At 38.0% G+C, this 15,437-nt stretch overlaps 1 protein-coding gene across 5 annotated transcripts in view; it reads left to right on the plus strand.

The window, feature by feature from the left end:
• The first annotated feature begins 11,751 nt into the window (after positions 1–11,751).
• cfap20dc (CFAP20 domain containing) overlaps positions 11,752–15,437 on the plus strand; it is a 45,231-nt gene continuing 41,545 nt past the window's right edge. For 4 of the 5 annotated variants that reach the window (XR_007569463.1, XM_050038217.1, XM_050038218.1 and 1 more), the window contains exons 1-7: positions 11,752–11,947; positions 12,127–12,216; positions 12,825–12,918; positions 13,010–13,082; positions 14,184–14,298; positions 14,449–14,596; positions 15,017–15,163. Coding sequence is in view for 4 of the 5 variants with exons in the window: in XM_050038217.1 (XP_049894174.1) it covers positions 11,927–11,947; positions 12,127–12,216; positions 12,825–12,918; positions 13,010–13,082; positions 14,184–14,298; positions 14,449–14,596; positions 15,017–15,163 (688 nt within the window). In the remaining variant the exon portion in view is untranslated. Of the gene's footprint in view, positions 11,948–12,126; positions 12,217–12,824; positions 12,919–13,009; positions 13,083–14,183; positions 14,299–14,448; positions 14,597–15,016; positions 15,168–15,437 lie in introns of all 5 variants that reach the window. The other variant, XM_050038220.1, reaches the window with a different exon arrangement.

Here is a 15,437-nt window from a genome sequence, read left to right on the forward strand (position 1 = left end):
AGGTAGAAAATAATATGAGACCTTTTTGGAGCTAAGCTACTGTAACCTGCTGCAGAGCTCTCCAGTTATCTGCACAAAGATCACAAAGGCAATGTATTTTCATCATGTGCCTCGTGGTCCTAGCCAATTCAAAGATCACCCGCTTAGCGACATTTCACAGGCACACTCATCAATCTCCGCTGCTCCGAAGCCTTGTCTCAGGGCACAGTCGTGTTAAAGATGAAACACACAGAAAGAGGTACCACTTTAGAGGCACTGCTGTGTGTGTCCTGTCCATTTATCTGCTACCCTGCAGCCTGAGCAATAAACCTCTCTCATGACTGACATGATTATCCAAATTCACCACCTTAAATCCTTAAATATTGGAAGCAGCCTGTCTGTCTGCAACCATGCATGTGAATTATTGCCCGTCGTAGAGGTGACCCATTCTTTCAGAGCAGCGAGGAAAAGTAATTTGGAAACCGCATACTTTGACAAATTAATCAACACTCTCCCTCGTGTGAGATACTTTGCTGACTTTGGCGTGTGCCTCGGGCTAATTTTACTGAATGACAGTACCTTGCTCATTATCTGTTTCCGGCTCACTTTTCTAGTGCAGGTGTTCTCTTCCAGGGTGATACCTGATTAGATCGCAGGAGGTTGTAATCCAAAATGAGTTTTAGGAAAAATTGATTCGCAGCATTATGAGTTGAAGCCCGTATATTGATATATCATTTTACAGCTTGTGTTCGATACAGCGGGGAATTAAGGCATGATGATTTTTATATTTTAATCAAATTGCTTTGGAATTTCAGCATAAAAGGTTAATTTTACCACATTCGGCATCAGCAGAGAGATCGTCACATTTGGTTAAGGTCAGAAACTCTGATTTATCAAGAGGGGAGCAGGTCTGATTCTCCTCTCCAGGATCTATTGTTGATTTCAAACTAAAGAGAAACTATTGCCTGTTAAAAATCTAAGGTAATTTATTATGTTTGTTTTTAAAAGCAATTTTTGTTTTAATGAAAGAATGAGTAAAGGCTATCTGAATATTAGTTTTTTAATGCATGTATTTAAGTTTATAGAACTGTAGTAATAATAATAGTAACAATAATAATAGCCTATATATTTGCCACCTTAATGGCCCAGTGTACTGGCAGAAATGGATGTTATTGTCATGACTCTTCAAGCCACCTAAATTCATGTTTATTTGTCACTCCTGTATTTCCTGTTCTATTTTTGTAACCATTGTCTCTTCTCGTCTCATGTCAGATCCTACGTCCTGTCAAGCTTCCTCCTTTTTGTGGTTACTTGCCCCGCCCTAATGTGTTTCACCTGTGTGGCATTGTCTCCCTCATCTTAGTTTATTTAAGTCCCTGTCGTCCCCTTGTTTGTTGCCAGATTGTCTTCACCTTTGAGTAAGAGTTCCAGCATTTCCCCAGTGTTCCTTGTGAGTGTTTTTGACCGTTTTTGTCTTTTGACCATCCCTTTTGCCGGGTTGGATACTTGGATACTTTTGCCTTTGTTACTAACTGCCCGTGTACTGCTGAACTTCTCTGTGAGTCCGTGAGTCTGCTTTGTGAGTCCTTCACTAGTTTGTGCTTGACAGTAGTATTTTGAATACTTTGGTTTTAGTGTAATTATCACCTGAAAATAAGAATTGTTGTTTTAATTAGAAGGAGCTGTTTTAATCTCGTCTCTTTTTAATCGTTTTCGTGTAAACATGGCCTTAGTTCTGCAATCTCACAGCTAGATGCAACTAAATCCTACATGCTGGACCTTTAAATACCAATATATACAACAGAAATATATATATTTACCATCTTAATAAGCTATAACTAGTCTTGCAGTAAAATACATTTTACTGATAAAAATAGATAATTGAGTTAAATCTGAATTGTTACCCATCAGCTTCAGTGAGTAAATGTTTTTCTACAGCAGATATTCATACTTGTCAAAGAAGGAAATGTTTCTAATGGCGTTAATAAGAGTCTGTATTCATGAATCTTTCTACTACAAAGAGTTCCTCCAAGTGATGAACATCTAAAAAGAAAAATCTTCAAGTTATGACATTTTTAAGAGTTTCCCCTTACAGTTAAGACTAGATACTGTTAATAATAAAAGTTAAGCACCGAGCATCTTAGGAGGGCTCCTAACAATGTTGGCCCATGGCATAGGCAGTATAGGCAAATGCTAAGGGTGCCATCATCCATAGGGGGCGCCACAAATAGGTGAAGAAAAAAAATCGAAATGTTTATCTATCTACTATTTTTTTTACTAATACTATTACTACTATTATTTTTGAAATATTACATACGACCATAACAACACAACAACATAGCAAAACCTACTAAATAATAGAGAGGCCTTTTTTTCTGGGTTCCTGTGGCCCCCTGGCCCCCTCCCCAGCTCGCCTGAGGCACCAAATGTGCTCCTAAGGTTAAAACAAACTGTTAGGAGTAGGGAGAAGGACTTTTAAGAGGCTTAAGAGTTTCTTAAGCAGAGGAGAAAATGACAGAAAGACAAATAGGGAGAAGAAATATTTTTCAAACACTGAATGACGGTGACTTAATAAAACGCTACAGATTACATCGTGCAGGGATAATGTTTGTGGTCGATCTCATTGGAGATGCACTCACATCTCCGACTCAAAGCAATAACGCTGTAAGACCAGAAATAAAAGTGATCACAACATGAATTTATTTATTCTTTATTATTTATTTATACTGTGTTAATATCAAATATATTGAAATAACCAGCATGGTAAATAAATGTAAGCAAATAGATATAACAAGTATCAGCATGTAAATACTGCTCAAGCAGGCCTGTGCTTTAAACATTTTTAGCCTAGTTTTAAAGTACGGCTGACAGTTTATTCAACAGATGTTCATTATTGTAATCCTAATTACACCATGTCTTCAATGGATACTTAAAACTAGCTTTGTATTATAACAATGTGGGTAGTATGTGTAAATGAACTGTGGTAAATGTCCTTCCATCTTACTGGCGCCCAGATCTCCATGCTCGCCTCTCAGCTCACATTTCTCGTTTGACGTGTTTCATTGGCTGTTGGGCTCTTGCTTGACCTACAGATTGTACTTGCACATTACTGTATGCCTGCCATATGGACACAAAGAATACAGAAGTGGATCGAGAGATTCAAACTCAGATCAAACTGTATTGCCTATTTCTCACCTAAAATGTTTTCAGAGATATTTAGTGCACTGTTCAGCTGTAATACTACAATTTGTGAACAGGAAGTGCACCATACTGTTTCCTGTATTGTAAAAATGGAGGCTGAAAATACTGAGATCAATCGGTAAAACAGTGGTGATAAAATATGAACCAAGATTTTGTTACTGTATTGCCAATTTCTTGTCTATAATGTTTTCAGAAACACATTTTAGCTCACTGTTTGCCTGTAATTGGAGATTGTTTGTTACCATGGATATGTAAAGAGACCAAGGCTGTGTTTAGCTCCAATAAAACATAGCAAAATCACAGCTGACTGGCTAACACCTCTGACACACCCACCATATGAGAGAAAACATACCTCAGAGCCTGTTGGGCTCTGTTCACTCCTATGACAGTTGGTCAGTGGTGCATGAAGCCAAAATGGTTCAACCTCCATGTATTAAATTACCCGGATGAGACTGGCACTCCTTCTGCACTGTGCGGCCAATACAGCAGGTGCATTTGGTGACCATTAATGTCCATGACCTACCCTGATGGTGTGTGATACTGGATACTGTGTGTTATGTATTGTACTGTCTGTTTTGTTGTACTCACTGACTACTGTCTGTATCTCAAATCGCCCCAGGGGACATTAAGATTCACCTCACCTCACCTCACCTCACCTCACCTCACCTCACCTCACCTCACTTCACTTTACCTTACCTTACCTTACCTCACCTTACCTAGAGACTCTTTTTAAGGTAAACGTTTCTGTCCCTTAATTACTTGCTCAGGCTTGCTCTGAGAATTCTCCTAATTCCTACTTTTCAGAAACTAGGTCTCCTTGCTAGAAATTTTTCAGTTGAGTCAGGAGCTCTCTGAGAGAATCAGAATTTTTGTGAATCTGACCCTATGACCCTGAAGCTGAAGCAACTACATGGACTTCAAACATTATTTATTATTTACCACTGTACTTGAGAATGTTTTCTGTGAAAAAGGGACCTTCATGGCATATGGGATCTGATGTTCACGTAAATCCTCTGCAGGTTTGGATTTTTTAAAGTCTTGAAAAACTTTAAAAAACAGGAAGCAGCCCCCCTTAGCTGATCAAGGACACTTAAGTTACAGGACAGATGTTGTCACCACGTATACTATTCAACACCGTGCAGGCTTTTAATCCTATTAAGTACAAATGAAGCTGTGTTTGATGTCTCAGATTATAAACGTAATCAGAATAAACATGCCTGTTAAATACTCATGATTAAATCTGACACTGTTTGTACACAAAGCCAAGTTTAATTTGATGCAACAAATGCAAAAATTAAGCAAATGAAGTCGGAGCAAATACTGGCCATAATAACACACATGATTAGTTCAAGGATGTGGGTCAGAGATCGGGGGCCGGCTGGATTCGAAAATATTAGCCAAATTAGCACTTTTGGGGCAATGTGAGCAGAGACAAGGTATGAAGAGTGGTATGATTTTTCCAATTAGTTTCTATTTAAGGTTAGAATCGTGGCTTTGTGGGATACAGAAAGAGGTCATAGCGGTTGAGAACGTGTCCCACTTGCCCCCAGCGAGAGCAGGAAGTGAGAATATGGAGGACGGTAATGACCCTGATTACGGGCTTCTCACTTTGATTCGTTTGTCTTTGCGAACTTACGGTCAGTCTTATGGCAAGTCTCTATAAATATATATTCAAGGTTGCATGTTCAGTGTGTCCACTGTTAAGGTGACTTGAACAGTACCTGTTTAAAATCTGATAAAAGTAGGTCATAGATGAAAAAATGAAACAAAGATGTAACTTATGATTAATACTTTCCTCTATTTCCATTCACACAGTGTATGGATTTATCACTTCCTGCCTTCCTCCTGAATGTGGTGCATCATTATAATCATGTGATTGCAAACAAGCTGTAGATGGTAGTTAACATATGCAAGGTTATCCAGGGTTACACCTGCATGCGACACAGGGAGGATATGTTGTATCAAGACACAATTAGACGGACCACAGGAGTTCCTTTTTTCCACAGCATTTCGACTTCATTCCTGAAGTACAAGAATCCTTCTCTGATTTATTTTTCTTACACCTGGCACAAATACTTAAAGTTGGACTTTATTATGGTCATTTCGACCTCTCACTACTCTTCCGTACTTGTGCCTGAGAGCAATGGATTAATATTCATCTTAGTTCAGCTGCACGTCTTCGGCAAAATGTTAGAAAAGTAAGTAATGCGCCCACTAACACCAATGTAACTGGCTGTACTAATATACTACGCAGTATATCTGGCTTTCTGGGAAACCATTTCTACACTGTCTTGGAGTGATTACATTTTTTACTTTGAAAGAAGCGTATGCCTCGGTGATGATGAGCGCCGGGAAGAAAAACAGACTGGATCAATACAAATGGGTTTATGGTAGAAGTCAGCTTCTGTATGTATGATATACTCTGAGATGCATTATAGTCTGGCAACTCATCTGTTAGGGTCACTCCCCGCTCCCTCCTCTCTTCTCCCTCCTCCCCATTAAACATGCTTTTTTGAGGCAGGCAGAAATAAAACGCTGTGTAAATGCAACGCTAATCATCAGTGAATCTGGAGCCCTCAATTACATTCATGGTTTTATTATAAAGCAAATGTTTTGGGAATATCAGTAGCCTGAATGTGGTCAACAACAGAAACAAAAACAGCTTACAGTGCTGTCACTCCCCTTATGAAAACTAACATTGTCTGAACTAATTGATGTGTTTTGACTGATGCAAATGAATAGATTCTTTTCAAAATAATGAGTGAATAATTAGTCATAATTAAGTATGCTAACAAGCACTGATTTATTAACTGATTTCTCCATACCGGCTTCGTCAGTGTTCACTGCATGCCAGGCTTTATTTTAATGATACTGTCTGTCCCAATCAGTGTCAAGCCATTCCTGTAGAGGAAAAAAAGTCAATTATGAAACTTTCGCTGTGCCATGCTCTGTTGACGTTGTTTCTATCTTACACAGTTCTGCACTGAGTCTCATAATAAAGCAGTAGCACAAAGGGGACATTCTTCACAGTGATTATAAGTCCAGGGGTGATGCAGCTACAGCAATTACTAGTAGAAGTACTTCACTTAAGTGCTCTTCAGATGAGCTAAGAATGAATCATGGTAAAGTTAAGAGCATCATGAGCTTATGCAGTAGTTATGGTTTTACATAGAGGTATATCTGAGTATATTCACTGCATAAAAGCACTATTCTACGTGTGAAAATGAAAGGCATGTCAGCGTGAGGAAAAGATAAATTTACAATACTGTGAATGTGAAACTGGTGCAAGGAGAAGCAGAGAGAAGAACTCAAGACACACATATACAAGCACAGGTGGATTATGAGACAATAACCCTGTGGGCACAGATATGCAAAAGGCCCCACCACCTACAGATTCCTCACACAGATTTTGTGGTGGTGTTTTGGTTATCGTTATGCATATTTTTGTTGTTCTGCATCTCTTTAAGGCAGCATTGTGTCTCTTCAGGGTAATTTTGTATCTCCTTGTGGTTGTTATTTGACTTTTTGTAGTTGTTTTGTATCTTTTTGTCGTCATCATGTGTGTCTTTGAAGTACAATTGCATCTCTTCAGGTAATTTTGAGTCTTTTTTGGTTGTGTAGTGTCTCTTTGTAGCTGTTTTGTGTCTTGTTGTAGTCAATTTGTGTCTCTTTGTGGTTATTATTTGTCTTCTTGTGAATGTTTTGTGTCTCTTTATAGTTGTTTTGTGTGTTTTTGTTGCAGTTGTTTTTTGTCTCTTTGAAGTCATCTGTGTCTTTTCAGGAAATTTGTGTCTTCTTGTGGTTGTTTTGTGTCTCTTTGTAGCTGTTTTGTGTGGGTTATTTTAGTTTTTTTTAGTCGTTTTGTGCATCATTGAGGTTCTTATGTGTTTCGAGTTCATTTTGTGTCTCCTTCAGGTCATTTTGTGTCTATTTTTTGTTGTTTTGTGTGTTTTTGTAGTCATCATGTGTGTCTTTGAGGTACAATTGCATCTCTTCAGGTCATTTTGAGTCTTTTTTGGTTGTTTAGTGTCTCTTTGTAGTTGTTTTGTGTGTCTTTGGTAGGTGTTTTGTGTCTCTGAGGTCACTTTGTGTTATCTTGTGGTTGTTTTGTGTCTCTTTGTAGATGTTTTGTTGTTGTATATAATCTCTTTGTAGCTGTTTTGTGTCTTGTTATAGTCATTTTGTGTCTCTTTGTGGTACTCTTTGTGGTCTTCCTGTGGTTGTCTTGTGTCTCTTTGTAGCTGTTTTGTGTTTTTTTTTGTTTGTGCCTCTTTGGTTGTTTTGTGTGTTTTTGTAGTCATCATGTGTGTCTTTGAGGTACAATTGCATCTCTTCAGGTAATTTTGAGTCTTTTTCGATTGTTTAGTGTCTCTTTGAAGATGTTTTGTAGTTGTTTATAATCTCTTCGTAGCTGTTTTGTGTCTCGTAGTTTTTTTGTGTTTCTTTGGTAGTTGTTTTGTGTCTCCGAGGTCACTTTGTGTCCTCTTGTGGTTGTTTGTGTCTCTTTGAAGATGTTTTGTAATTGTATATGTTGGGGTCTGCTATTTGCCTCCACCCTGTGTTCTCCTCTGTGTCCTCTTCCCTCTTGTTCTGTGTGTTGTGCTGTCTCCTGGCTGGGCGGGGCTCCTGACCTCGTCACCTTCACCTGCTACCATTCCCAGATGACTGTGATTCCACTGATGACCTCTCCACTTCTCCTGCTGCATTTAAACCCGGTCTCTGCATCCACTCTTCACCAGTTCATCCAGTTTCCCTCATTGTCCGGCAACGCTCCATTTCCGCCTTGCCCAGCCCGCCTCTGTCAGTCTGCCTCTGGTCTCTCTCCCTGGATTCCCTCACCTGCCCTGGCTCCCCGACTTCCCCCGGAATCCATCTCCCAGACCTGTTAGACTTTTGTGTTCTTTTGGAATAAACATATGAAGTCTGCATTGTGGGTTCAGTCCATCCTGTAAGCACTGCTTAACAGTATATAATCTCTTTGTAGCTGTTTTGTGTTTTTGTAGTCATTTTGTGTCTCTTTGAGGTCATTTTGTGTCTTTTTTGGTTGTTTTGTGTCTCCTTGTAGTTGTTTTGTGTGTTTTTGTGGTTGTTTTGTTTCTCTTTGGGATACTTTTGTGTCTCTTGGGTAATTGTGTCAAGTTTTGCCTATTATTTTGGTTGGTTTGTGTTTCTTTGTAGTGGTTTTATATTTGTTTTTACAGTTGTTTTGTATCTCTTTGTAGTAGTTTTTGTCTCTTTGAAGTCACTTGTGTCTCTTGAGGAAATGTTGTGTCTTCTTGTAGTTGTTTTGTGTGTTTTTGTGGTTGTTTTGTGTCTCTTCGAGGTACATTTGTGTCTCTTGAGTTAATTTTGTGTCTTTTTCGGGGGTTTGTGTTTTTTTGTAGTTGTCTCTTTATAGTCATTTTGTGTTTGTTAAGTGTGTTAACTGTAGGCTATCTGTCATTGTTTGGTGTCTTTTTTAGTTGTTTTGTTTCTGAGGTATTTTTATATGTTTGTGGTATTTTTGTGCCTCTTGTCTCGTCTCTCTCTGAGGTCATTTTGTCTATTTTTGTAGGTGTGTTGTGTCTCTTTGAGATACTTTTGTGTCTCTTTTAGGTAATTTTGTGTCTTCTTTGGTTGTTTTGTGTTGTCTTGTAGTCATTTTGTGTCTCTTTGCAGTTCCCTTTCATCCCTTTGTGGACTTTTTCTGTCTCTTTGTGGTCATAAATAATCTCTTCCTGTTCAGTACATGTCAATTTCTGTGACATTTTACAGGTGAAGGCCAGGACGGCTCCCTAACATTTTGGGCCCCTGAGCTACCGCCCAATAGGCTCATTCAGTAATCCAGCTATGTATAAGATGAACTCTTGCAGATTGATTATACTTTGCAGAGTTGACACCATCTGGATACAGTGATATCATAAGTGTCTAGCTGCAAGAGACTTGGCGTCCCGACTATATGTATTGTATTCCTTTTTCTCTGCCGCATTCTCATCATTCATTCTGAAAATGTTTTCAGGACAGAAAAGCTTCGTTTTTGCTACAACATCAGAGGAGCCTTTTCGGTATCACTACAGCGAGCCTGAACATAAAAAAAAATCCATGAAAATGCAAATGGGAACAGAGATATTAAACGTTGCAGTGGCTCTTGTTCAAGAACAATAAAACTCACAGTCGTCATAGGTGTGACTGGACAGATTTCTTTTTTTCTGTGTCGTCTTTTGTTCCATATCCATAAATAACTGAGACCACCTTGTGTTTGAAGTCAGATACATACAAAAAATGTTAATAAGCGGTGAGCCATACCGTTGTACTTCCGGATGTGGTCTCCCTCAGTAGCTAATTAAAAAGACATCTTTTTGATCTCATAATAGCCCTGCTGCCAGGGTAAACAAAGCAAGCGACAATGACACAATAATGGATTTTTGCATTTCAATAGAAGATACAACTTTAAAACAAATCTATTTTTAACTGTTTTTCTCCCCCCTTTTAGCATCATCTTTAGGTATGATATTTATTATAACGTCCCATAGCACACTCTATGAACCCTATAGTAATATGAGAAACTATTGTTTTGTTCTTGAGGAGTCCAGTGATGGGATTGAAGAGAAAACATTTGCTATCAACAATCTGAAAAATGAAAGCCATTCCTCACAGTAGTGCTGCCCTGCTCATTCAGCCAGTCACCTGACTCTCTGCCCTGTCTGTCTTGACTGACAGATAAAGACTTTGTGCCGAAAACAGGAATAATGAAATTAAATGGCTATTGGCAAAATTTGACTTGTAAATTAAAAGTAGACTGAAGAAAATTGGAAATAATAACAGCCAGAAATGAATAAAAGTATCAAGCAATAAACTGTTGCTGTAAAAAGAAGCAGGATTAAAAAGCTTAACCTTTTACAGTATCAAGCTGACACCACTTATGATCAAAACATTTGTACAATACACTTTCTTCTTATTATGGGGAAGGGTTTTGAGTGAGTACTTAATTTATTCAGGTAAAATGGGACATTTTTCTGAAATAAAACAGGCATGTTTTCAGGCTACCAGTGCCATGAAATGATGAATTGCACTACTGTGTGCCATCCTGACAACTTAAAAAATATTAAACATGATGCAGTGAGTCCATATCGGTCACAATAGTATAGAATTTGCTGATGTTGTTACAGTACATGTATGCAAGCACACACACGCATGTCCATTGTAGACAAAATGGCAACAAGGAAACAGGCAGCAGAAGAACAGGGAAAGCAAGGACCATATTTTTTTAATGACTAGTTAGGTTACATTATGAATCAGTTACTGAACTGATAAATTGATTCAACTAATTTAACAAACAAATAAACAAACATAACTGGCCCATTTTCTGTAACAGCTGTCCCATTTTACCTGAACATATCACTAGAGTGAGGTTGGTGTTCTTGATGTGCTTGAGGGTCCAAGATTTCTTGAGTATTTTTCCTGGCAACGCATTTTCTTTTAAAAAATATAGCAGAGGTCCATAATAAGTTCTAATTTTAGGTGTTTTTCTTGGTAATCTCTCAAAAAAAAAAGTCCCAAATTACTTATTACTTTGCCCTAATTTGTAAGTATTTATTCATATGAATATTCATTTCACAGTGTTTTACAGTAAACACTTTGGATCCCCAAATCTGGACGGGACGGATGAAACCTCTTTTCTTGATCGTGGCTGTTCCCCAGTTCTTCCAGGCTGTGGGTAATAAGCAGTCTGCAGTATGTTTCCTACTCTACGTTTAAATTATAGGAGTACAGCAACTTCTCTTCACTATCAAGCACGAGGCACTCACTCTCTCTTGTTTATTTATTGTCTTTGATTTATTCTTCTGTACAGTACTTTGGTACTCTGTGGTTGTTTTAAAGTGCTTTACAAGTAAAGTTGGATTGGATTGTTTATCACTCATACTTGTCCCCACAAAACAAGGGCAGGTAGGAACCAATTAGCTCATAACCAAGGGAAGACGATGACTTTACTTACAAATGAAACAATATGCATACTAAATGACAATGAAATAATACATTACCAGTAACTCAATAATGCTGAATCTATTACTACTGTAATATATATAATGCACCATAACACAGTAAAGTAAGTAATAAATATCACCCATTTTGGTTACAAAATCACTGTAGCCTACTGAAATGAATGGGTGTGAGGTAAATGCTAAAAAAGCCCCATGAAAATTAGTAGGCTAATAATAATTAGTAATATTGGTAGCCTGAATTATATTTCAACAGGCTTACCTTTTTGTTTTGCCATAGAGACCTAGATGTTACAATACAAATTAGGCTACTTTTGCCAAGGTTCCACTTATTTCTAAATCTCTATTCACTAGTTGAATTTGCACATGGGATAAGTTTGTCTTCAGGGTTTAATTTTCCAGAAGAAATGTTTCCATTTTAGTCCAAAACATGTTCATTTTCCTACAAACCAACCAAGAAATGAAAGCAAATTTCTCCCAACAGCGTCTGAAGTACGTCACCGCAGCCTGCTGGTCCCGCTGTCATCGGTTGCTATGGCTACAGTAGCGTCAGGTAACCATGGAAACATACACTGACAGCAAAACCGTTTCCTCCAACTGTATTTTACACCTTTCATTGCTTAGACTGAAAGATACGATGTGTTGCTTTTCAGTGTAACGTTAGCGCTTCAAACGCTTTGGGGTAATGTAATGGCTGGTCAAAATATATTTTATCTGGGTAAATGCACACGTTAAATAACCTTTTTCGACCGTTGCCGTGACGTAAAATGTTCAGGAATAATTATCAGGTAACGTTAACCCTAAGTTTATTTTACAGCTAACCCAACAAACTGTGTCCCTCTGTTAATTGGGAGCCTTTGTAAATAACCTCGTCTCTTTTCAGGCTAATATGAGCTTTAGCTTGATGCAACGTTAGCATAGCATTAGCTGCAGGCTAACTGTGAAAGCTAACTGTCTTTCCTCGCAGGGTGGAGCTGTGGTGGAGGTTTTTAGTGGACAAGGAAAGGACCCTGTAGCAAAGTGGAAACTTTGTGGAGGTCCCTCAGCTATTCATAAGGTGAGAGCTGCTAGTTTACTTTAGCCTCACTATTAACACATAAAGAGTTTAACGAGCCTACGTGTCTGCTATGTCAAGCTAGCACACAGGGCTAGCATACACTGCAGCTAATATGTAATGCAGTCTAATGAACATTGAACTTTAGGCTGTAAACTTAGACTGTAGCAGGATCTTTTATACCCTTAATTAATCTAGATGTAAAATTGTAGTTTGCCACTTCAACATATGGGTTGTCTGTACAGTATACAAATTATATGAGAGATTTGTTGTCAAAAAGATGGAAAATACAAACTCATGCAGCCTATTAACTGCATTATCAGAGACACTGACACTTCTAACTCTTAACATTAAGTCATCATTTTATTGTAGATGCAAAGGAACGCTGCTACTTTATCTATAATTTTCCCTTTTGCTTTCACTGGATTTTTATGGGGCTGTTCTTGACACATAGCCTTTCCATTTCAAACCTCATAGGCTATACAGCAAATGGTCACATAAATACATACAGTCTGCTCTCAATGACACGCCATAGGAACTCTGGTCATCTCATCATACTTAGCAAGGTTTTAGACTCAGCAAGGCCTCTTCTGTATTATTTCCCTTCTTAGGAGTTCAATAAAGAAGTCAAAGGATTTGTTTACTGTCTGGAGGGTAGCAGCCAGACAGTCAAGATGCAAATGCCGGAGAGTGGGAAAACGTCTCGTAAGTCACCACACTTGCACCCATTTGTTAATTATATTTTGTTGCCCACATGTTAATATTAATTCACTTCTTGGCTTTTTTTTAATATTAGTTGGACTTCTCCAAAGATTCTTGGTCCTTCAAGTGAATATTCCTCAGTCTAAAGATTTTTCAGTTGAACTCGTGTAAGTACAGCAAGTTCAATGTTGTTTTTTTAAATACTTTTTTATGCTTTATACATTGCAACTCACCTTGAACAACATTTGAGAGCACCCCCTGCTGTAGATCTCAATAAATCTTTAATTCTGTGGTTGAGAGAGGGCTTTTATTACTGTTAGTGTGGCTCAGTATGGTAGCCACAGAAATAATTAATAGAACTGAACACTCCTTATCTCCTTACAAAAGATATTATACAATATTATAATGTACAGTGAAATATAGAACATAATTATTGAATCACATGCCTCTCAGCCACTGAAAAATAGAATAAAAGTAAACTTGTTGTCTGGTATGAAACCACTTGAAACATTTTAAAATTCAGTATATTTGCAATGACTAATACAGTGTACTGTAATTTGCTTTAATAATCATTTGTAATTACGATATTGTTTAACAACTTACTTCAAAGGCAGCTTTAATATTAGGCTACCACCCACAACAAATTCTAAAAGGTTATATACAAAGGAATAAGACAAATTTGTAAAACATAACCTAACGTGTGGATGTTTATTGGTAGAAAAAAAAAATGTCACTGTGATTTACCAAGGTGTTCATGATCAATAAAACACGTTTTGTGCAATCAAGACTCCACAGAATTCTATATTTAAAGCCTTTATGGAGTCTTTTATTGGGCTCAAAACTCTTCATGTGTGAACTGTGAAAACTGATTGATTAAATTCAATTTATTACAGACCCAGGCTGTGGTGTACAGTATAGAGATGCTGCTGTTTAGATTTTGTTATGCCATGGGAGCTATATAGAAAACAAAACTAGGAGGACATACTGTCAGAAGTTGAAATAATATCTCACTATAAAGTTATTTGCCTACTGTTTTTTTTACCCACACAGTACATAATTTTAAGAATCTGGGGAAATATTGCTGGCATTGCTGTTCTACCATTAGAGTGTGTCATGACGGCTGATTTCACAGCACTAGATTAAATTGAAAGCACCTTCAAGAGCTTCCCTTAGACACCCATAAAGCTTGTGGCTTTGTCTTCTCAGGACTTCTTAATGACACCATTGATACTGGTGATAATTTATGTTCTCTTCTCTTCTATTCACAGGATAACTGATTCAGAGCGCCTGAAAAGGAGACTGCACTTATCAACAGTATATAAAGAGTTGTCTGCCACACCTTTGCATGCAAAGATACCTTTTGTAGGACTGAAACGCAGTATTGTGAGTATCTAACTCATCCTTGACATATTCTTTTAATACTTTTGGATATGCTTTCAGTTATGTGTATCAGTTGTCATATCTTGTAGTTGGCGCTGAGCTGCGTCTCTAAAAGATCCTTTTAACTACAAAATAATGTTTGTGTCGTCTCAGTGGTCTACTTTGTGCATCGACCTTGTATCAATCACCGATGAACTCTTCAAGGGGTTTTTGACGCTGGATGGTATCACTTTGTTTGCTACCTGTAAAGTTCGCAGAATCTTCACCATGAAAACGGAGCCCGCAGGAATGTCAGATGATGGTAATGATTAACATCAAAACCGAGTTTTATCAGCATACCTTTAAGTCCCCTCTCCATGAGTGGTTATTGAAGTAAGTCCGTGGTCTTCACCTTGAGTAGATTTGATCAGTGGTTATAGGAAGTTGTGTGTATCTGTGTAGAGGGAGAGAAACAGTTGGCTGTTTTCTGTGGTAGTTGGCTGAGAGATCAGTGTGTTTTTTTTGTTTAACTCAGAAATGGCTCATCAGAGCTAACAGCTGCACACCGTGCTGGCTGCTCAGTGCACACCTACGCTACTTGCCAGTAAAGACAGCTTGTCATTTGTATTTTTCTGTTGATCAAAGTGTTAACTTTGTTGCATGATGTTGTGTCATGATGATGTGTTTTGGTTTATTCTATGATTTGGCTAAATCTGAAGTTGTTCTTTGCTTTTTAATCTAGATATGTTCCTCAGTGGAGCTGGTCTCATGGACTCGATCCCTCGCAGTTGCCAGTTTCCACCAGATGTAAACTACGTCACTCAGGTGTTGAAAATGGAGAATTTGAGGAAGGCAGATGTGAGGGCTGGACTGTTGAGCTCTGACTGTGGTAGGTAAGAGCAAATTACAAGATTAGGAATTAATCAGTGAACAGTGGTGGAGAGTATTTACATACATCTACTCAAACAATACTTGAATACAATTTTATTTCCATTTTATGCTACCTTATAGTTCTACTCCACTACATTTTGGAGGCAAATATTGTAGTTTTTACTAGGGATGCACGATAACTTTTCTTTTAAACCGATACCGATAACCGATAACTTTCAGCTCCTAAAGGCCGATACCGATAACTGATAACCGATAACACACACACATATACA

Source organism: Epinephelus moara, chromosome 24, assembly GCF_006386435.1.
Source record: "Epinephelus moara isolate mb chromosome 24, YSFRI_EMoa_1.0, whole genome shotgun sequence".
Lineage (NCBI taxonomy): Eukaryota > Metazoa > Chordata > Actinopteri > Perciformes > Serranidae > Epinephelus > Epinephelus moara.